The following is a 23,277-nucleotide window of genomic DNA, read 5'->3' on the forward strand; positions in this document are numbered from 1 at the left end:
CGGGGGGCGGGAGCCGGCGGCGACGAGGTGGCCTGCAGGGAGCAGCCGCGAGCCGGCCGGGCGCGCCGAGCTCGAGCCCCAGCCAGAGCGGGGCGGGGGAGGGAGGAGCCAAGAGCGGCCGCCGCCTCTGCCGGAGGAGCCGCGGGGCCGCCACACTCGCCCCCCGCCCCCCCGCGCTCACTCGCACTCACACCCGGGCGCAGGAGGCGGGCGGCCCGGGCCCCACCGGCCCCCCATGGACGCCCCCGGCACGGGGCGCTGAGACCCCCGCGTCGCTGCCCAGCCCGGTCCAGCGCGCCACGCCGAGGTAAGGGGGAGGGAGCGAGGGGGTATTAATATGCAAATACAACGCGATTGATTATGCAAAGCCGCGGGGCTCTCTGGCCAGCTCCCAGGCGGGCTGGGGGCGCCCGGGGGGTACCCGCCGCCAGCCTCAGCCTTCCCAGGTGCCCCGGTGACCCTGTCACTGGCCGGGAGCTTGCAACTTGCGCCCTGGGGAAGGGAGGTGTTGCTGGGAGGTTGGTGGGCCCCGGGGTTCTCAGGCGGAGATGGCGTCCGGGCCTCCCCCTCGGGGGCCCGCCCGGCCTCTGTCCGGCCCGTCCGCTGCGCATTCCCGGGCCCGGCCCCGCTGCCGGCCGCCGGAGCTCCCCCGCCCGCCGCGCCGCGGTTTGTTTACGGTGCGCCCGAGGCCTGCCCCCCCAGCCCCCACCCTAGCCTCCCAAGCCGAGGCCGAGGGGTCTTTGCAAAGCTGCCTCCAGCTGCGGAGGGCGGGATGAGTGTGGTGGGGGGTGGGCTTGCACGGGCCCCGGGAGAAGGAAGTCCCCCCGCCTTCACCCGCCTCCCCAATTGAACATGGCTCTCTGGTTGCAACACTTCTAATTGCAAAAACGAGGCTGGGGGTGGGGGTATGTATGTGTGCTGGGAGCGGGGAGAGTGTATCTGAGGGTCCCTAGATGATTAGAGTTGCAAGCTAGGGTGGTTGGGGAAGAGGGAGGAATAGATCTGTTTTGTGTGTGCCATCCGTTGTTTCTCTTCCCTTGCAACGTGTCTCTGGTGCCCCTTCTCTGCCTGCCCCCCTCCCTTGTCCAGCGCGAAGGAAAAACCTGGGGGTGGGGGATGAGAGGGGCAATGGAAAGAGCCACGCATTTCCAGGGGTGGAGGTCGCAGAAGGAAAACCAGTGGGATGGGAGCCCACCCCTCAATGCTGGCTCTGGCCCCAGGAGGGGGAAGGGATGAAGGGGGCTGTCGTCCAAGATGAGGGGGGAAGCAAATGTGACATGCAGACGCAGAGCTATGCCCACACAGACAGCCACATGCACACCCAGGGACACCCAGGCAGACTCAAGGACAGGAGCTGCTGGACACACCCACATGGGGACAAGGGAAGAGGCACGCTGCCGCTGCACAGGGGAGCTTGGAGGGGTGGGACACACCCACGGAAGACCAAGCGCGGGAAGACCGACCCAAGCGCATACCCACGCACAGGGTCACAGGGAGATGCTGTCACACACAGGGGCAAGGAGGAGTCGCTGTCACCCACACAGAAGTCACTATCGCATGCATGCATGAACACAGAGCAATTGCACACAGCCACACATTACAAAAGACCCTATCACTCACAGGCACACACGTGCTCTCATGAGCGCAGTCACACAGGCATCATCGCCCTGCCGTGACAGTCGCCGTCACTCAGTCAAACACAGTTACACATCAACACATGTATACACAAATTAGCAACAAGTATTTTAGTGGACTCTTACTGTGGATCTCTGAGGTTCTGTATACAACAAAACCCCTGTTCCCAGGACAATTCAATTTGTCTGGGTGAAAAGACTTTCCTACATAATGGTGTATGGCATGCATTCAGGATAACATTCTCCATCTCTTTCGCCTTTCACCCCACCCCATTAGATGGTGAGCTCCTTGAGGCCTGGGAGAATCTCTGGAAGAGCTCTGGATCCCACCCAGAGCCTAGCACAGGAAGTGCTCTGTAAATACTTGTTAATTGATTGACTGTAGGAACTCTGGACACAGGTGCACTCATTTGCACACATTCCCAGGGACTCAGGTGCAGAGGCATTCACAAGACTCAGGTCCACGCAGTCACAGTCTACGACCTCAGGTGCACACTCTGTAGTTATGTAGTCAGTCACACCCCAAGATATACATGTAGTCATAGACTTTTTTCCGTTTTTTTTTTTTTTTTTTTTTTGAGGGAAAGAGAAATTAGAGCAAAGAGAGTAGATAAGGGGGTTCTAGAGGGCCAAGTCATTAGCCTGAAGCAGTGCCCAGTGACTTCCGGCAGCTGGGATTATCCTGGCTGCTGGGGGGATGGGGGTTTTGGGGAGACCTGGCTCCTAAGGAGCAGCCCCATTCCCCACCCCAAAAGCCAAGGGAATCTAGTTGACCCTGCTGGGGTCATTTGTCTAAGAAGTTCCTGGTGATGTTCACTCGCCAGCTCACTGCTGCCTCCCATTGTGAGTCTGGCCCCTGTTCCCACCTCTGCCCTCCTGTCTAAACTTGGAAGCCTCCCTTAGGGGGCCGTATGCTGGTGAGTGTCTGGGTGAGTGATGTGTATTTTTGACTTGGAATTTCTCTCCAATGCTGTCTCTCTGTTGCCCTGTCTTGCTGCGTCTATTCTCCCTCCCCTTGTTTCTCTGCCAATCTGGAACTCCCTCTCACCCTGTCCCTACCCCTGTCGACCCCTGTTCTGGTCTCTTGTTCCTGCCACAGCCTCCTTTCTCTGAGCTGGGAACTGGCAGTGATGGTCTTCATTCTTTTCCAGTTAATACTCAAGCCCCGCCCCTCAGCCCCGCCTGCCCTGCCTGTGGGGTCAGGGAGAGGTTGGGGTAGGGGGCGGGGGGCTCAGCTGGCTGCTCAGGACATCCTGCACTTCCTCAGTGCTGCAGCTGCGGCCCTCCAGTTTGGGGGGCTGGGGATGGGGGGGAAGGGAAGGGGGACAGCTACTGTCCACGCTGACCTCTCAGGGTTGGCCTGCTCAGGCAGGAGACACCAGCTGCGGGGAAGCCCTGGGTGTGCAGACTACAGCGAGCTTGCTCCCATACAGGCCAGGGTGGAGGCTCCCACCACACTGACCCTCTGTAAAACAATCGCCCCTGTGGGCAGTGGCGGGAGTTGGCAGCACCCAGCTAAGTTGGGTCCGTGGCAGGACTCACAATGGCCTTTCTCCATACCCCTGGCAGCTGAGACCCTCCTCAGAGATGCCCAACAGCTGTGTCCGCTTTGCCCAGCCCAAGCCTGGTTCTGAGGGCACAGCTGCCCAGACCTTGTGTGAAGCTGAGGGAGGCCCTCTCCCCTCAGTACAGACTCTAGCCCGGAGTGGCAGAATGGGCAACTCTTCCAGAGAGGGAATTTGAACAGGGGACACTGGGGCAGGAGGCCCAGAGCCCGGGGGCACCTACCATTTCTAGCCATGCTCCCCTCTAGCTGTGGCCTCTATGGTGGACAAGGAGGCACGGGATCGGGATTCTAACCATAGAGAATCCATGGCTGCTACAGAAAGGGAAACTGAGGCTTGGTCACAGGGACCAGCATTTCATAGCCCGATGAAAGCACAAGGTATTGTTCCTCTAGCAGGTAATATGCTATAATGGTTAAAAGCAGGGATTTTTTTGTTTGCTTTTTGAGGTTTTTTGTTTTTTTTTTTTTTGCCAGACAGCCTGGGTTTGAACCCCAGCTCTGCCACTTGCTGGTTGTATAATCCTGGGCAAGCGATTTAACCTCTCCCTTGCCTTATCTGTGAATTGAGAAGGGTAATACCTACCTCATTCAGCTTTTTGACAGTTAGAAGAGTCAGAATATATAAAATGCCTGAAAAGGTGCCTGGTGCATAGCCAGCATGTATGTCTTAGCTGTAACAATGAGGAAGTCTGGGGGTCTGGGGTCCCCTGGATTTCTTGGAGAAGCTTGGTGGAGAACTGGATCTCTAGATGTCACAAGAATGGGACAGTGGTGAGGGCGGGAGGTGGTAGGGACAGTGGGTTTCTATTCTCCAGCCTCCTCAGCCTCCATGTCGCCTCTCTCTCCCCCATGAGTTTTTGCAGCCTGGAGCCCCTCTGCCTCGCCCTCCTCTGACCCTCACCTTTTAGCTGCTTCTTAAAAGGAACCCTTGGCATCTCAGCCTGGGACACACCTCCCCAGTTGGAAGCAAACGTGCATGAATGTTTGGGCATCACTGCGTCTCTGTTAGGAATCTGAGCACCTTGAGTAGGGGAGAGAAATAACAAGGAAGGCAGGCTTGTCTCCACAACCCCCCTCCCTTCTTAGGTGTAGAGTGTGGCAGCCTTCCTGTCTCCTGGGGACCCAGCATCTCAGCTGCCTACCATCCATCTATCAACCAGGACCCATCCCTGACTCACAGATTCTTCACCCCTGCATGGAGGGGGCATGAGTGTGGAGGATGGTGGCACTGAATAAGGAGGGTGTTGGACATGGCCCCTGGAGATCCAGGGTCTGTTGTCCTGGGTTGCCTCTTTCCCTCTATGTCTGGTGATATGACTCCTCTCTCCCCCAAATCCCTTTTATGCAGCTCCCCTCTTCAAGATACAGCAAGGACAATGGTGGGGATGCTCTGTGGTCAGCCACTGGGGAGCTTCTGGAGTGGGGGACTAATCCCAGCTATAGTTCCCATGGCTGCAGAGGTGCTTGGGGGACTTCTGTGTCTCTTGCGGAGGGAGGCAGGCATAACTGTGGTAGAAGAAGCGCTGGCTGGGAGTCGGAGGCTGGGCTTTTGCCATTCACCAGTTGCTGACATGGGGCCTGGGTTTTCACAATCTGGAGACAATGATGGCCACCTCACTCAGAGTGAGTGAGGGTAATAATGTGGGATGACACCTGTGGTTAGTCATGTTGCATCCTGGCACCAGGACCAACGCCTGTGGATCCTCCTTTCTTCCCAGGACCTGGAACGCTCCAGGGTGGGGATACACATGCCACTTGGAACCAGAGACAGTTCTCAGCCTCTTACAGAAGCATCTGGGGCTGGGGGGGGGGGCCAGCCCAGAATGTGGTTTTCAGGCATATGGTGTTGCCTGCTCTCCTCCCTGGCAAGCTAAGGCTGGGGTACCAAAGGGGACCTCCCTCTTGTATGCCAGTGTGTGACAGGGATCAGAAGTTCCCAGGGTAGATAAGGGGAGCAAGATGGCACTTGTTGGTGCCCAGAAAATGCTATGCTTGCTCCCCTGCTTTGGAGGCACCCAGTCTGGGGACCAAGAACTGGGGTTAAAGGTTAGGGCCAAAGGTGCAGTCACACCTCCAGCAGTGGCAAAGAGCAGCATGACTGGACCCAGCCCCCAGCTCAATTCTTCCTCCTCTCTTCCTCTTGTAAAGAAGAGATGAGCTCTTGGCTCCTAGAGCCTTAGCTGTCTATTTCATTTTCTCTTTTACCCAGGCGCGTGGGCGAGGGAAGGGGAACGGAGACCCGAGGCTTTAGTGGCTATCGGCATTTTTTTTACACATCAGTGAGTGGGTGTGTTGTGAGTGCATCCATGTGTGCGTGTTTTGTGCACGTGTGGGCTGGGGAGGGCTCTGAATATCTGCCGGAATGGGGTACCCGGAGCCCGCGGCTCTGCGCATGCGGGGTGAGTGTGTGTGTCTGCACGTGTCTGTGTGTGTGCAGGAGACTCAGCTGCATTTACTTGCTCGCGCTTGCTCTGCCTCGCGCGCGCTCACGCGCTCACTCTCGCTTGCTCTCTTCTCTCTCTCCTCTATGTCTCTCTCTCCCTCTCACACACACACACTCACAGACGCAATTTTCAATCCCTCCCTCCCCCTCCCTCTCTCTCTCTCACTCTGTTTCCTCCCTCTCTCTCCCGCTTCTCTCTCCCTCCTCTCTCCGTCGTCGTCAGTCCCTCTCCCCTCCTCCCCGCCTCTGCCAGTTCTGCTTGGGTGGGGGCTATCTCCCGCCTCTCTGGGGTGCCGGGGAGAACATCGATGCTTTTCTTTTCCCTTCCACCATTCCCTGGGTGGTGCTCCCCAGGGCTTGCAGACAGCTCCTCTCTGCAGCTTCCTCCTTGGAAGAGGGGAGTGGGGAAGGGAGGACCCCAAGCCCTATGCCCATGATGCCATCTGCAGTGAGAGCCTTGGCCCCGTGACATTCATGCCTCCAGCCTTCAGCTGCCCCAGCTCCCAGCTCCGATTACCCAAGGCTGGCTGCTGGGGGGAGGGCAGGGAGAGTGTGCCCTGCCCAGGTCAGGGGTGCTCCTAACTCTGCCTTTTGGCTATTTGGATCTCCCACCTCCATTCCTGGGGGGAATTGGGGCCGGGAGCATGTAGTTCTGTGGGTTGGCAGGGAAGGGGCTGAGCTGTTGAGTGTGGATGTGGGCACAACCATCATCAGTAGGTGTGGGGTTTGGAAGTGACCCTTAGACCTGGGCCCCCTGCCTTGATGCCTGAGTGGAGTCGGCCTGGGTGGGAGGAGGGACAGGAGAGCAGCAGGTGGGTGAGGTTATGGTGGGGTGGATGGGAAGCACAGTCTTTGATGTTAGTACTGGGCATCTGTTCCAAGTCAAGGCTACTGTTTATGTCTTTCTGTCTGTGACCTGCAGGGGGGAGTTTCCTGTTATATTCTTTTGGGGGAGAGGATCCTTTTGTTTAGGTAACCAATCTCCCCCTTATATTATAACCCCCACCCCCATCTCCCATTCTCTAGCCTTCAAGGCCCCGCAGTGGCTGAGAGATCAGACTTCAGGGTCACTGCCCTTAAGCTCCAGAATCCCATATCTTGGGGCTGGGGGCAGCGAGAGCCCACCAAAGAGTGCTGTCTCCCCCGTCTCCCATCTGCCAAGTTGATGCCTGTGTCTGTGTACTCCCCTGCCATCTCACACCTGCCAAATAGTACCTTCCTTCCCGCCTTACTCTCCCCCTCTCCTGGCACTAGGATAACAGCAAGTTGGGTGGGGCAGTCCCGCTCAGTCCATACCTGAGGATAGAACAGAGGGGAACCTGGGGGAGGAGAAAGAGGTCCCAGCCCTGAGAGGCAGCTTCCCTTCAACGCGGTGGCCTGTGTTGCTGCTGCAGCCTCCCCCCCCCCCCCCCCCCCGCGCCAGACGCCCAGGGGCTGTTGGTGTTTATGGCTGCCCGTGGGAGCCCACGTTGGCACAGGCGGCAGTGTCTGCACACAGATGCCTGTGTTTGCCTGTGCATGCCCGTGTGTGTGTGCGCGTGTGTTTGGGCTGCAGTGGCCACCTGGGCCCCTGAGCATCACCCTTTCTGGCCCCCGTGGTGTGTAGTTGAGGCATCAGTGCCAGGTCATTGGGAGTAGGGGAGAAGGATCTCCCCCCACCGGAGCAGCAGGCAAAGGGGAAGGGGAGAGGGAGGTGTGAACCTCCCCACAGCACTATTAATAGCCCACATGCCAGGCCACCAAGAACCAGCTGTCACCGTGGAAACCATTTCTACTCTCCCCTCCCCCCAGCTTCCATGAGGTGGGACTTAGGCGGGGCATGAAGCACCCCCCACCCATCTTTCTTTGTTACCTTTCTCTCTTTGTCTCTCCTCTCTCTCCTTCATTTGTCTCTCCTCTTCTCTGTCCTCCTCTCTCCCTCACTCTGCTCTCCCCAACCCCCGTCTTCCTCCCTCTCCCTCTGCTCCTTGTCATCCCTGACTCTACCCCCATCCATCCCTGCCCATCTCTTTGTTCTTGTCCCTCCTCATCTTTCTTCCCCTCTTCTCCTTGTCATGCCTTTCACCCTTCTCCTCCTCTTTCTCCCCTTTTCTCAGCCCTCCTCTTGATGTGTGTCTTTCCTACCATGGTTGGCAAGGAGGTGGGCTGGGCTTTCCTTACAGCATTAAGGACAAAGTTCAGGGGCCCCAGAGAAGTGACGCCAAAGCCAAGAACAGACACTCAGCAGAGTGGTGTGTGTAGAATTTGGGGCTAGATTTTGGGGCCCAGAGTCCCCTCTGGCAGCCCCAGGAGTCTTTTGGGAGAGTCTCTTGGGTCCGCAGGACCGCAGAGTGGGACAGTCCGGCAGCGGGAACCTGGCATGGTGCCCATGGATGCCGCATTGGCCTCTCGTCTCTGTCCCCCCCATTGCAGAAGCACTTAAGCTTAATGAAATGCTTCCCCCTCTGCGGGCACCTTGCCCACACTGCCACCCGGCAGCTCTTATCTGACAAAGAGGGAGTGGGTGGCCAGGCCAGCCGACAGGTGGGTCTTGCCTCCAGGCTGGACAGCCCAGTCTCAGAAGACTGTAGCTCCACCCACTCTGCCTCCCTGGGGCTGAGCCTCTTCCTCTGCAGGGGGTGTGCCAGGCAGGAGCTGGGGGAATTGGGCAGGATTCCAGGAGGAGGGGCCAGAGGCTGCCCTTCAGGGTGGGTATCCCTGCCCTGCCCTCTTCCCCCCGCTGACCTTTTTCTGCCCACAGCTAACTCAGGCTCACGTGCTTGTGCCTCCCCGCATGCTGGGCCCTCTGCTTGCTCTGTTGTCTCAGTGGCCCAGGCATGTGTCCCAAAAGATAACAGGGAGTCCTAAGGGGTTCCAGCCTCCTCCTCGGTGCCAAGTGAGGGTGCACTTAGCAGCAAGGGCAGCCCCTTGCTCCTCTGCCCACTGCCAGGGGCTCAGTGGAGCCTGGGTGGCACCCACAGACATCAGACACCATGTCGCCCAGCACAGAGGTGGGGCAGAGTGGGAGCCTCCCCCACCCCCAGCAGGCACGTGCAAGCCCTTGGCAGTGCCCAGACACATTTGGAGTTAAGGCTGGGCTGGGGAGGGGGAAGGGAAAATAAACATGGTGGCTTAGGTTGGCACTGCCCCAGGTGTGCCCTGTAGCAACTGGCAGTGGCCAGAGGGAGGAGGGAGGGGGTCCCTGAGAGCTACGGCCTGGGGCAGAAGCTGCCCGTGCCATGCCATGTGGTGCCGCTGGTGCGCCCTGGTGCGCCCGGCCCACGGCGGCTGACACCCATTCCCACACACTCTGGCCCTCTTTGCCTGCCCCTAGGGCCTGCTCCCCAGGGCTGCCCCTCTCTCAGCGTGCCCACTCCTGTGCCTGCCTCCTCCCCTCCCCGGGGGTGCTTGGGCCTCAGGCTGGCGAGTGGATTTTTCCAGCTTCTGTAAACAAGTGGTGGCAGCATGCCAGGTGGGCAGGAGACAGGCGGGGGCAGCACCGCAGCCAGGGTGTGCCAAGCACCGAGGCACCGTCTTGGGGTGGGGGGGAGACAGGGAGACACCCAGACCCAGAGAGAGAGAGAGAGAGAGAGAGAGAGACATTCAGATGCAGACAGACAGACCAAAGGAAGCTTCGCTGGGCAGATAGAAGTAGAAACAGGCGACAGAAAATAGCCCTCTATTGTCCAGCCCAACCCCCATGACTGCCTCGGCCCCCTACCCCTCACTGCTCTGGCTGAGAGCGGTGGGCCCCAGTGCCCGGGCCCTGGGCATCCCCACCCACCCCTCCTCCCCCTACCTCCACCCCTAGGGCTGGCTACGCCATTATAAATTTATAACAGGAATTTCTCCACAAGCCAAGAAAAACTTGACCTACTTTCTTGACGGCTCCCTGGGCTAAGTCTCCCCGCTCGCACCCCCCCCCAAGTCTCCTGTCCAGCCCCCCGTGGCCAGGTCTGGTCTGGGGGGGTATCAAAGGCAGAATGGGCACCACTTCTGTGCTCCTACCATGTTCCCCACGCTGGGGGCACACCTGAGTGCAGAGGCCCCATCCCATGCCCTGCCTGGCGCAGCCCAATGGCCTGCCTTATCATTCCCTCCCCTCCCACCCTGGCCCTTTATCAGTTCCTGGGGGGTGGGGCCGGGGGCCCAGGAGCAAGGTCTCTGGTACAGCAGCCACATGGTAGAGGTTGTGTGTGGGGAGCTGCACCTTTTGTACCCTCTCATGTGCCCATACCTGCCTGGGTGTGCAGACGGGGAGCCTCAGATCTGCAGCCTGGGGTCAGAGGTGCAGCATGGAGCAAATGGTTGGCCCAGGTTGGCACTGCCTTTCACCCCAGGTAGCAGAACAAGGCAGGCTGCTTACTAGCTGTGTGAACTTGAGGGAATGATCTAGTTTTGAGATTTTATTTTCTCACCTGTAAAGTGCCACCTCAGAGGGCACATATTTTCTATTCAGTTAACGTGTGTTAGTTTCCTTCCCTGCCCCGCCCCCCTGCCCTTGCCATCCTGGTGGGTGGCAGCTTAGCCAACTGGGAAGCCTGGTCCTCAGACTGGAAAGGGTGATTTGGGACCTTGTATGGGAAGCTCCTTGGGGGGCCAGGATTGGGGAGTCATAGCAGCAGGGGAGGTCAGCACCCCACTATTTTCAGTGGGCACTCAGGTGGGCATTCGGAATCCCTGCATGCCACCCCCTTTGCCCCACTCTTGCTTCACGAGCGCCCCCATGCCTGGGATGAAAACTGCTCATCTCTGGTTGCCTCTTGCCCTGCGGTGCTGATGAGTTTTAGGAAACCTTGGGGTGGTAACAATAGCTAACATTTAATAGACTGGCGTTAAGGGCCAGGTACTTGATTGAACGTAACAGTTGAGACATGGTACGTGGCTGACCTCATTCTTTCCCTCCATCCCTCCTCATGTCTGGGGACTAGGATGTGTATCTCCAGTCTTGCCTGCTATCTGTTGGTCTGAGGGGTTATCCTGGTCCTCTCCCTGTGCCTTCCACCATCTTGTTATGAGCCTCAAGAGCGCAAGATGTTGGCACCAAAGGAATCCTATTCACCTGCCCCCACCATTGGCACTGCCTCATCCCTGCCTCTCTCCTCTCTCTGCAGGGACCTCCGGACAGGACAAGATTCGGAAGTTACTCCCCCAGCCCAGGACCCCCCCCACAGACCCCACTTGCCCTCCAGCCCTACCACCTGCCACTCCCTGGCCCCTCTCACCGCCCGCCCCCCTTGGGGTGCAGGGCATGGTGTGAAAGGCCAAGTGCTGAGGCGGGCACCATGGGTGCTGTGCCCTAGGGCCTGGGTGGCTGGGGGTGGGTGGCCTGTGGGTGTGCCGGGGGGGCCAGTGTGCCCACCCCAGTCTCTTGGCGTGCTGGAGGGCATCCTGGATGGAATTGAAGTGAATGGAACAGAAGCCAAGCAAGGTGGAGTGTGGGTCAGACCCAGAGGAGAACAGGTAATGGGTCCGCAGCTAGATCATGCCAGCTTTTTGGGCAGCAGGCCTGGTCACCTGGCTGGGCCAGAGAGCTGAGCTTGGGCCTTTGAAGCACCTCTGGGAAGATGGGCATGAGGCCAGCAAGCCTGCTGCCTACCTTTGCCCAAGAGCTGAGGTCATGTTCCCATGTGGCAGAGAATTGGGCACCTGGATGGAGAGATGCCCATTTTGAAAGGGGGAGGTGATAACAGAGCAGGGCAACTACAGGCAGCAGGCATGTGCCCCCATCCTTGACAGTGCTGCGCAGTCTCAAAGGTCACCCTTCCCTGTGTCCCCTCAGCCACCCTCACCTGAGCATGTGGAATCCAAACAGCCCTGCTATTTTTTTCCTCTCCCTACCAGCCTGTTCACGTCTGACCGCTGGTGTGTGGTCCAGAAGCCATGGTGCATGTGACGTGACATTTCAGGGCATACGCACCAGTAACTGTTGGTCATAGCTCATGCTTATATTTGGAACCTATTGGGAGCCTCACAAGCTCTTCCTTGTTCATGGGCAAGGGCGGGCACTGCCATGGGGCTCCTCCCAGGAAGTGGAAGTGAATGCCAGCTGTGAAGGTTTTGCTCCCACGTGGAGGAAGCATCAGCCCTGCACACACAACTCAGGATGCGTTACCTGTTTTCTGCATTGCGCTTGAGTAGCCCAGAGGGTCTCTGCATCTCCCATCAGCTCCCAGTGGCACAGAGCTCTGTCTCAGTTGGCGTGGTGCCCTGGGAGTGGGTACAGCCTATGCCTATGGCCAGGGAGAGGGTGGGGGAGGGGTGCTCTGGGGAGCAGTGTGGCCGTTGCCTAGGAGACCAGATCCTGAGCCAGGAGGCCGGAGGCCTGGCCAGGCAAAGCCCTGGGGCCCAAAACTGGGTCCCTGGAAGGGTATGGGAAGTGGATGGAGCTGGTAGTGGGGTAGGGCAACAGGGGTATGCCCCCACCAAAGCCTCACCCCAGCGGGGGGCTCTGGAAAAGATTTGGCCTGTCATCACATAGCTCTCATTTGGAGACTCTGTACCTCCCTACCCAGACTTCTATGGGTCTGGGAGAGTCTGAAAGGCGGGAATGCCAGTTCCTGGTCCCCCAGGACTGCAGCCCCTCCCCTGTCCACCTCCCCTCCCCCATGTCCCTGCGCCACCTTGTGGCTGTCCCTGGGACCGCACCCATAGGCTTTGGGTCTAGTTAATTTCTCAAGCCCTCCAGCTCAGCTAGGGCCTAGGTGGCCGGAAGTTCCCCCACACCCACCCACCCAGAGGCAGAAGGGAGATCTGACCCTCGAACCGTTGTGGAAGTCAGACAGGGGTAATCCCCAGGGCGTGTGGAGCACAGAGCTGTCTGTGACTGTGACCCTGGCCAAGGTCACTGTGTCAGTGTGTTGGGAGCTGCATCAGGCTCCAGGGGGAGGGCTCTCCAATGTGCCACACACAGGGTGGGTGTGGGAGGTTGTACAGTCCGTGCATGCACGTAGAAGGCTTATGTAACCTGTGTGTGCCAAGATTATGTAACATGTATGTGGAGAGGCTGGGCGACGTATGTGTGCAGTGGCTGAGGGTTGCTAATACCGTGCTTGGAGGCACTCAGGGTCCTTGTCCTGGCTCCGACTCCAGTGCAGTGTCACCAGGCACAAATGGGGCCTTGGTTTGCTGCTCTGTTAAATGGATGCTGTGGTCAGGGTGGCTCTGGGAGTCCCTTCCTTTTCTCACACTCTTGGTTCTAGGTCATTGTGGTTCACTGTGCTTCTTTAACATGTGTGCACGCCCTGGAAATCTAGCGACATGTTCGCTGCGGGGAGGGGCATGGTATTATTAGGTGCCTGTCTGGAGGGTTGTGTAACATGTGGGCATATCGTAGAGGTCATATATAGCTATAGATAGCAGAGCCTGCTGCTTATTTACCGTGCTCGGGTTTATACTGAAGGCACGTAGTTAGTCACACAAGCTGGTCTTATGTTGCATATATACATGTATATTCTCAAAGCTATGTAGTTTTAAGCATGTCCTGAAGATTCTTTCTGCGTATGTGTCTTGTACTAAAGGTTTTAATGTGCGGATGTCTGATAAATTATGGATGTTTAAGGTTCTATAATGCATGCTTGTCTGTGTGTGTGTGTGTGTGTGTGTGTGTGTGTTGGGGCCCAAGAACATGCTTGTGCCCCAGCCAAGCCCCTTATCTCTCTCCCCAAAGCTTCTGGATAGCTGGACCCTTCTCGCTTTTGTCAGCTGACCTGGGGGTGGGAGGAAGAACGAGGACCCGAGATGGAGGGAGTCAGAGCTGGGGGATGACCTCAGCCTATTGGGTGAGTAGGGGGCTACCCAAGGACCCCTCTCTGATTCTTCCCACTTTGCCCCCATCCAGTGCCAGGTCGCCAGATGGAAAGCGAAAAAGAAAGAACGGCCAATGTTCCCTGAAAACCAGCATGTCAGGTGAGCCTGGCTGCCTGTGCCCTTCCTCCCCACCCTCAACCCCAGCAAACCAGGGCCAGGGCTCTTCTGGGGCCTGGGCGTGTCCCTGCAGTTTCTGTGTCCTGTGGGGAGAGCTTTCTAGAGGGCTTGGGCAGGACTTGTCTGGGATGAGAGGGGTGCTGTGGGGCACGCCCCAGCCTTTGAGGATGGATTAGGTCAGGAAAGACCTCTTCACTTCTCCCATAACCCCTTGCCTGTGGTCCCTGAGATGAGCTGCTGCTGACATTGGCTTCTCCTCCTCCTATCTCCCCTGCCCCTCGGATGCAGCAAGAGATAAGCCCTGGCTGGGCAGTCAGAAGAACTGGGATTCTCCATATTCTTAGGGAAGGGGATGGACAAGATGACCTCTGATGTGTCTCCAGGATTCTCCTTGGAGATAAAGAACCCTTCAGGGAGGCTGGGCTAGGGGATGGGCCAGGAAGGAAAAGGTGGGGATTGGAGAAAGTATAGGCGCCTCTCTGCTGGGAGCCCAAGCCATGCCTGCCTCCCTTCCTCCCTCCCAGGGTATATCCCTAGTTACCTGGACAAAGACGAGCAGTGTGTCGTGTGTGGGGACAAGGCAACCGGTTATCACTACCGCTGCATCACTTGTGAGGGCTGCAAGGTATGGACAGCCAGTTCCTGCCCCTCCCCCACCACCTGAGCCCCCATCTCATTCCCTTTAAGACCCTCAGCCCCTGGCCCCACAGACAGCTCTATGAACATTTACCCTAAACTCACCTGTTATACCATCATTTCTCTTCTCTTATTCATTCATTCATTCATTTGTTTGTTCATTCATAATCTCTGCTCTGCCACTCATGGGTAAGATGCCTAAATCTCTCTGAGCCTTAGTTTCTTCGACTATAAAATGGGGACAATCACACTACCTACCTCACAGAGTTGTTGGGAGAAAAATGAGATAATGCACACTGAGCATTTAAAACAATGCCAGGCACATAAGAAGCACTCAATAGTATATCTTCCATCCATTCAGTGTATTAAGTGTGAACGGTGTAGTATCTGCCCCACCCTCAGCTGCTCACAACTTACCAGAGAGAGACAGATATCAGTTGAAAGCAACGTCAGTGCTTTTCAAAATGTAGTTCCTGGACCACCAGCAGTACTTGTTAAATGCAGATCCCCAGGCCTCATCCCAGCCCTACCTTTCGTGGTGGATCCCAGGAATCTGCTATGAAATAGGTTCCCCAGTTGCTTCTACCACCACTGAAAGGGTGTGAACCAATGCCTGGGGGCGTGGTGGGGCCCAGAGGAAGAGGATGGCAGCGTTTCCCTAGGCAGAGCAGACAAGTCTTCGTAGACGTGGGGAGGCTTAATCAGATCTCGTTTTGGACATTACGACCTGCATGGTTTTTCCAGAATCATCACCTCCTGAAAACATAAGACCTTTCAAGAAGCAGAAATATTTTATAATATGTTAAGGTTTCAAGTTCCCCTCTTTCTTGGTGTCAACCAAACCAAGACCACCAGCGATGTAGAGTCCCGTAGCAGTCTTCCTGGAAGCAGTACCAGCAGTGTAACATAGAACAAGGAGCCCCCCTCAAGGACATTTGTGTCCCAGAGGAGCATCCCGAAAGGACAGAGATGCCTTGGCCCCACTCCTGGAGAGCCTGATGTTGTATGTCTAGAGTGAGGCCCAGAAATCTGTGCTTTGGGTGGGTGTCCTCGGTGATTTTAATTGTACCCCAAAATCTGAGAGCTCAGACCTTGTGTCTCATGCCTCAGGCTCAGTTCTGGGTCTGCTGCCCATTTAGCCGTATGACTTTGGGCAAATTGCTTAATCTCTCCAAGCTTCAATTTCCTCATTGGCAAAATGAAGATGCTGACAGTTCCTACCTCATAGGGTTGACACGAGCATTACTTGTGATGATACAGGAAAGAAAAGGCTTGTGAGCGCCTGGCACGTAGTAAGTGTTCAACAGAGATTAGTTCTTCATGTTCCTGCCATCTTGAGTCTTGAGGTTTTTACTTTAAAGCAAAGACTAAATCCTATATATAAAATTGAAAATGTTCTTTTAATGCTAGTAGAGTTCATACCTAATGCCTTTTCTTGATCATTTTATGCCCCCCCCCCCATTTCATGAATTCCACGTGCATAGGCAACAGGCCATGAGAATGGTTTGGGGACCAGTGTTGTTTTTAGAGTTGTTTAACACGATGGAAAATCAGTTATTAACTGGGCTTCCAAAGCCTCTGTTTCTTCAGGCCTCGCAGCACTTCACACCATCCCAGGCTCAAATCTCCTCCCTGCGGTCACCATCCTTACTTCTGTCACCACCACCATCCATGTACCCCCACCCCTCCGCAGCTGGGGGGCTGAGGGTGTGTATTTCTAAGTCCTAGCTGAGCCCAATAGTCCTGGGCTTGCTGCATCAAGAGGATGCCAGGTTCCCCCACTAATTCCCTAACCACCTTGCAACCCAGAGAACTGCGTGATTGGTTCAGGAAGAGGAGCTACTGATCACAATGTGCTCTGTCTCCCCCTCAACCCCAGGGCTTCTTCCGCCGCACAATCCAGAAGAACCTCCATCCCACTTACTCGTGCAAGTATGACAGCTGCTGTGTCATTGATAAGATCACCCGTAATCAGTGCCAGCTGTGCCGCTTCAAGAAGTGCATCGCTGTGGGCATGGCCATGGACCGTAAGGGGATGGGCGGGGGGCGGCGGGCCAGGCGGCTACGGGTGGGGGTGAGTTCGGATACGGCAGCTCCCTTCCAGGGTACCCAGGGGCAAAGTGACAGTACAGGTCAGGCTGATGTTGGAATGACTATTCAGAATCTTGGTTCCTGCTGTGCTCATCCCTGAAGAAAAAGGCAACAGGATTCCTCTATGGACCCTGTGCCTGGTCCCAGTGCCTCCCTGCCTTTCACCACTCAGGGCCTTAGAGAGAGATGTTGGGTAGAAATAAGTCCTGAGTAGCCTGCCGTAGCACAATGTCCCTGACCACCAGAGAAGGCACCCCACTTCGAAGTGAGAAAGGGCATCTTTCAGTGGCTAGAGATTGGATGGCAGCATCTTCTTTTTTTCTTTTCTTTTTTTTTCTTGAAGGTAGTAGGGATTGAACCCAGGACCTCTCATGCTAAACATGCCCTCTACCACTGAGCTATACCCACCGCCCCCAACCCACCCCCGGCAGGGTCTTTTAGTAACTACTATCACCATAACCCTTTAGACCAGAACATGATTTTCCTCTGATCAGCCCAAGTTGGAGTTGTTGCGATCGCAGTGTTATCATGATCCAGGTTGTGCCACCCAACCGCTAGGTGATTTGCGAAGCCACTTAACTTCTCTTGGCCCCTCCGTTTCTCCAACCTGTACCCTGGGAAGAGTAGTTTCTGAGCAGGTTGTGGAGACCGCCATGCACAGGGCATTGTGTCTGCCTGTTGTTGACAGTGGTTCTAGATGACTCGAAGCGGGTGGCCAAGCGCAAGCTGATTGAGCAGAACCGGGAGCGGCGACGGAAGGAGGAGATGATCCGATCACTGCAGCAGCGACCAGAGCCCACTCCGGAAGAGTGGGACCTGATCCATGTTGCCACGGAGGCCCACCGCAGCACAAATGCCCAGGGCAGCCATTGGAAGCAGAGGCGGAAATTCCTGGTAAGGAGAGAGGGGGCCATGGGGAGAGAGGCAGCCAGGTGGCCAGGAGAAGAGAGTGAGCTCAGAGTCTTGCCTCCTCCAGGAAGCCTTCTTAGCTTAGTCCGATCCAAACCTGATTCTAGGGTACCTGCTGGGTGTGAGGCATTGTTTTAGGCCCTGGCAAAACAATGCCAAGTGAATGGTCAGCTTGGGAGGAGATGGACAGTTGGTTGTATGTGGTGGGAGAAGGCAGAAAACTCCTGATGGTGTGTCAGCAGGTGGTACAGTGCACTGTTAGAAGCACAGGCTACAATACCAAGCACATGTGTGTATAACAGTCAGGAATCAGACTACTTGGGTTCAAATCTTTGTTCCACCACCTACTGGCCACGTGACCTCGGGCTTATTACTTAGCTATGCCTGTCTCAGTTTTTTCATCTGTGAAATGGTGATCAGTATAACATCATCCAACTAATGGTGATCAGTTGTGCTGAGGATTAAATGAGATAATATACGTAAAGCAAATAACCTAATGCCTAGCTGCATATTAAATACTCAGTAAATAGAGCTTCCATTATTATGACATTACCTCTACTGCTATTATGATCGTTGTTATTATTAGCCAACTTGGAGCTCTGGCTCTGATCTATTCTCTGCCCCAAGTTGAAGGAGATGGCTTAGGCCAGGGATGCAGCAGTGCCCAGGTGCTGGTGGTCCCTCTTCCCCAAGCTGCCTTGGAGCTCCCCCTGGTGGGCAGGGAGCCTCAGTGAGAGGTTGAAAGGGGTCTGCAGCCCTAGCTGACCCCCCTCTCTCCCTCTAGCCGGATGACATTGGCCAGTCACCCATCGTCTCCATGCCGGATGGAGACAAGGTGGACCTAGAGGCCTTCAGCGAGTTTACCAAGATCATCACCCCGGCCATCACCCGCGTGGTGGACTTTGCCAAAAAACTGCCCATGTTCTCCGAGGTGAGTGGCAGATGGGAGGGGAGACATGGTGCCACACTGGAGGGACTCCCCAGGTCACCCAGTCCTAGCTCGTGCTCATCTGAAGTGCTCTGGATGGGGAACAGTTCTGTGGTAAAAACACAACACACACACACACACACACACACACACACACACACACACACACACACACACACACACACACACACACACACACACACACACACACACACACACACACACACACACACACACACACACACACACACACACACACACACACACACACACACAGTGAGCTGATCCCTAAAGAACCAACAGCAACAGGCTCCACAGGCCCTCCCTGCCCTTCTCCCCCCAGGTCTACATGACCATCCCAACTCCAGGCAGCCTGAACGATCTCCTCACTTTAAAGAGCACTGATTCTGGGGACAGGCTGCCCTACTAGCTGTGTGACCTTGGCCACGCGGCCGAACTCCCTCTACCTCCCTCTGCTCGTCTGTGGTGGGGATGGAGATTAGGACAGGACCTAATTCACAGACATGGTTGTGAGGCTTAATGCAACGGGGCAGGTCCATGGCCCGGCGCAAGGTTAGCTGTTCGGAGTACGCGTTACTGGCCATTGGTGGCCTCGGAGCTCCCGACGGGCACTGGCGGGGGACACTCATGGGAGAGGGCATGCTGAGTGTTCCTGTGGCTCTGCTGCTCTGCAGCTGCCTTGCGAAGACCAGATCATCCTCCTGAAGGGGTGCTGCATGGAGATCATGTCCCTGCGGGCGGCTGTCCGCTATGACCCTGAGAGCGACACCCTGACACTGAGTGGGGAGATGGCCGTCAAGCGGGAGCAGCTCAAGAATGGCGGCCTGGGCGTAGTCTCCGACGCCATCTTTGAACTGGGCAAGTCACTCTCTGCCTTTAACCTGGATGACACGGAAGTGGCTCTGCTGCAGGCTGTGCTGCTAATGTCAACAGGTACCTGTGGCCTGGCTGGGAGGGCCTAGAAGCTTCCAGGGGCTCAGAGCTTGGCTGGGCCCTGCTCTCCTTCCTTAACCCCACAGTCTCTCTGCTCCTCCAACCCACCTCTTTGTCCCCCCTCTAGGCCATCTCCATCACCAAGCCCGTCCTCTGTCCCTTCTCTGTCACCTATCCCCCATCTGCTCTGCTCTCCAGACTCATCTCTTGCCTCCCCATCCCTCCTTTACTCCTGTGCTGTCTTCACCCCAATTTTTCTCACCAACCCCCATCCACACTGTCACCCACAGCCCCTTTTGTCCCCACCCCCTAGTTTGTTCCCATCCACCTTCTATCCCCAATCCCTCCTCTGTTCTCAGTGCCCCCTCCCTGCCCCTCATCCCTTGTACTCTGCTTCCCACCCCACCTCCCTGCCCCTTAGTCCTGCTCTACCTCCAAGTCTTCTGTCTTCCCAGGGCCACCCCCCCCAGGCCCCTCCCTCTGCCCCATGGTTGCTCCCACACGTGGTGCCCCAGAGCTTGTTCTTGCCCCCTCTGCCCCAGCCTCTCTGCCTCTGCCCGCCCTTCGTCTGCTCACCCGCCTGCCCCTCCCTCCCTGCAGACCGCTCGGGCCTGCTGTGTGTGGACAAGATCGAGAAGAGTCAGGAGGCGTACCTGCTGGCGTTCGAGCACTACGTCAACCACCGCAAACACAACATTCCGCACTTCTGGCCCAAGCTGCTGATGAAGGTGACTGACCTCCGCATGATCGGGGCCTGCCACGCCAGCCGCTTCCTCCACATGAAAGTCGAGTGCCCCACCGAACTCTTCCCCCCACTCTTCCTCGAGGTCTTTGAGGATCAGGAAGTCTAAAGCCTCAGGCGGCCAGAGGGTGTGCGGAGCTGGTGGGGAGGAGCCTGGAGAGAAGGGGCAGAGCTGGGGGCTGAGGGAGACCCCCACACCTCTTCTCTCCTTCCTCTCATCCTGGGATAGATTCAGCTCCCCCACACACCCCTGCACTGCCCCGTCCCTCCTCCGAACCTCCAGCCCTGGGACAGGGCAAACAAATGAACTTGCTATGAAAAGGACAGTGTGGGAGGTGGGGGGACCGTGTCCTGCAGTGCCCGGGACCCCGTCCTCTGTCCAAGAAAGTAGGAAAAGGGAGAGAGAACTAAGAGGGGACAAGCCATCTTGACCGTAGGGGATGGAGGAATGTGGGGTGGGGGAAAATGCCCTCAACTCACCCCCTACACACACACAAGAGAGAGCCCCCTCCACCCAGTTTCTTGGCCTAGGTTCCCCCTCCAGGCTATAAGGGCCTCTCTGCTTCCCCAGATGCCTGGGTGCAAAGAAAGGCTTGGCTTGGCTCCTCCCCTGGAGGTTAAAAATTACCTTGCACTTTGGAAACCAGGCAAGGAGAAAAGATAAATGAAGAAATACTAGACAGAAAAAAGAGAGCGTGAGGGATTGATAGAGAGAGAGAGAGATGATATTAAGTTATTAACTGAGGCTGGCCTGAGGGGAGGATGCCCCCTCCCACCCCCAAGCACTTTGAGAGCTGCCCCTCCTCCCCGCAAATCAGAGAGAACTGCCCCCCCCCAACCAGGTCCCCAAGGGTAGGGCTGCCGAACAGAGCTGTGAGTTCATACAACAGGGTCCTGGCCACCCCTCCTTGCCCCTCCCTCTGTGCCCATTTGGCACCCCCACTCCCATACTCTGCTCTCTGCCACTCGTGCCCGCTGAGTTCCATCTACCTCTCACGCTGGATGCCAGCTGGCCCCTCACCAGCCTGCCCTGCTGCCCACACAGCTCCCCTTTCAAGTGCCCAGCCCCAGGGGCCTCTCCCTGCCCCCCCCCACTCCTTCCCCACCTTGGCACCCACACAGGAAAAACTGTGGCTCAAGCTCCCGCCCTCCTCACATCCTGCAGTATTAGCTACAATCCAGATGCTGCTGCACTGGGGGGCAGGGGGTGGGTGTGCGTGAGCTTCTCCCAGAGCCTCCACCCCCTTAGGCCTCGGTTTCCATCCGTCTGCTGGGCTCTCTCTAACCCCTGCCCTCCTCCTCTCCCTCTCCCACTCCATGCACTAACCCAGGCTCTGCTCTGGGCAGGCAGGCACCAGAATGGGGATGCTTAGAGGAAAGGCACTTAGTTGAAGCCCCGGGGGAGGGGGCGGTTGGTGCTCCTCCTTTTTCCTTTGAAGCTCTAGGCCAGCCACCCCTGTGCCCCGGGGACCCCTTTCCCCTCTTCTTTTCTCTAATTCAGGGACTTTGGCTTGAGCCACCTCCCACCCTCCTGGTGAGGAGTGCTCTGTTGGTCTGCACTTGGGTGAGCTGCCCTCCTCCTCCTCCTCCCTTTGGCTGTCGCTCACCCCACCCCCCCGCAGGAGAGAGAGGGAGGGAGGAGGTAGCCCTCTGTGGGTTGGCGAGGGGAGGGTGGGGAGGGACAGAGCAGACCAGAGGGCCCTGGGCTCAGGGCTGCATGTCGGCAGGGATGGATGGGTGGACACAGATGCCCCCGGAAGCCATGGGGAATGGGGCAGGGGCGGGGGGAGGGGTGCCAGGGCTTCCTGCGCTTTGCACTATTGGGGCAAAAATGTCTTAAGCAGTGGGGGACCTGCCACCCCACCCTGACCCTCAGCCTGCCACAGCCCCCCTAAACACATGCACACATGTGAGTGCACGCGCACACACACACACACACACACACACACACACACACACACACACGGGAAGGCAATGCTATGCTGCCCATCAGGACATGACCTTCCGCCACTGTTCAGGTGTTCCAACGGGGTGGAGGGCCTGGGAGAGCATCCGCTATCACCTGTGCATGTGCCTGCCCTGCCCCCTTGGGCTCGTGGGCTGCCCGTGCTGTCTGTGTCTGTCTCTATCCTCTCTCTCTCCTGGGTACTGATTCCTCCATTACTCCAGTTCCATGGGTAAGCCCTCTTGTACCCTCCCACCCGCTGGGGCCCCAGTGGAATTCCTGACCTGTCTGCTGTCTCCCCCATCCCTTCATCCCCCCTCCACATTCCCATTCCCATTCCCATTTTCAGCCATGCACATGGTGGAGAAAAGGCCCCAAAGAGGCTTGGCCTCTGACAGGCACTTGGGAATCCCCCCTACCCTACCCCAATCATATGAGCTGTGATCCCCCACTTCTCCCCATAACCCCCAACCCTTCCCCCCCACTCTCAGAGATGTGGGGTGTATGTGTGCGTTTCTCTGTGTGAATGTGTGAGCAACTACGTGTGGTGGGGGAGGAGCTGGGGGACTCAGGAGCGCCACGCACCTGCTCTAGAGAGGCAGCTGTCCCAGTCCCTGCTTTGGAAGTGGGGGACAGGGCCCTCTCCTGGGGGCCATTGGTGCTAATGAGGGGGATGGCCTTGACGTGGGTGCTTAGCATGCCTCCCCCAATATTGGCCCGGGGCACTAGGGCAGGCAAAGTGGGGCAGCAGGTGCAGTATGGGTGGGAGGAGGGGCTGCTGGGAATAGGAGGAGGGGGCCAGGCCAGGACAAGGGGGTGCCAGAGCCATGACCACTACCCCGCCCCACCACCCGCCTCTCCATCTCAGTATTCCCCCTCCCATCACTCATAACACACATACCTCATCCAGCCTCCTCCCTGCTCAGACTTGGGGAGGGTGGGGGTGGAGGAGCCCCTACCCCTTCCCCTGGTGGCGGGTCTACAGGGCTGGGAGAGGGCAGGGCGTGTGACATAGACACCGTCCATAAGGGGGACAGTAATTCCTGCCCTGGGAACTCCTGGGTGGGAGGAGGGGGCACTTCCCTGGAGGCGCTACTGAATGTATGAGAAGCTGGTGCTGGGGTGGGGGGAGGGGGGTTGTGGCCAGAAACAGGGAAGGAGGTAGGTCCCTTCCCCAGGGAGGGGTGGGGCCAGTAGGGGTGACTTGGGGGGCTCCTACTCCTGCCCCACGTTGACAATCAGTATGTCTGTTATGTGCGATTTTTCACCCCGTTGTGTTTTGGGTCAGGATTTTAAAGAAAGATATTTTTATGGTAATTGTTGCTCGTCTATTTTACTATATATTTATGTAATAAATATATGATGAAAATAATCCCCTTGGGCACCCCCCCCTTAGACTTGTGTGCTGCTTCCCTGTATCCTCCCATCTGCTGGCAGAGTCCCCACCCCACAAACTGACCAGATGGAGAGGTGTGCCCCTGGCCTTGGCCATATTTCCTTCCCCCTTCCCCCAAACGAGCACA

At 57.0% G+C, this 23,277-nt stretch overlaps 1 protein-coding gene across 1 annotated transcript; it reads left to right on the top strand.

Annotated features, from left to right (window-relative positions):
- The first annotated feature begins 93 nt into the window (after window positions 1-93).
- Window positions 94-23,149, top strand: THRA (thyroid hormone receptor alpha). The gene is made up of 9 exons (XM_032457968.1): window positions 94-307; window positions 10,738-11,086; window positions 13,464-13,531; window positions 14,074-14,174; window positions 16,065-16,212; window positions 16,965-17,170; window positions 17,970-18,116; window positions 18,809-19,067; window positions 19,668-23,149. The coding sequence occupies exons 2-9, from the start codon at window positions 11,034-11,036 to the stop codon at window positions 19,916-19,918; spliced, it is 1,233 nt and encodes a 410-aa protein (XP_032313859.1). The 5' UTR covers window positions 94-307; window positions 10,738-11,033; the 3' UTR covers window positions 19,919-23,149.
- The last annotated feature ends 128 nt before the right edge of the window (window positions 23,150-23,277 follow it).

The sequence above is a fragment of the Camelus ferus genome, chromosome 16 (assembly GCF_009834535.1).
Source record: "Camelus ferus isolate YT-003-E chromosome 16, BCGSAC_Cfer_1.0, whole genome shotgun sequence".
NCBI classification, from domain to species: domain Eukaryota; kingdom Metazoa; phylum Chordata; class Mammalia; order Artiodactyla; family Camelidae; genus Camelus; species Camelus ferus.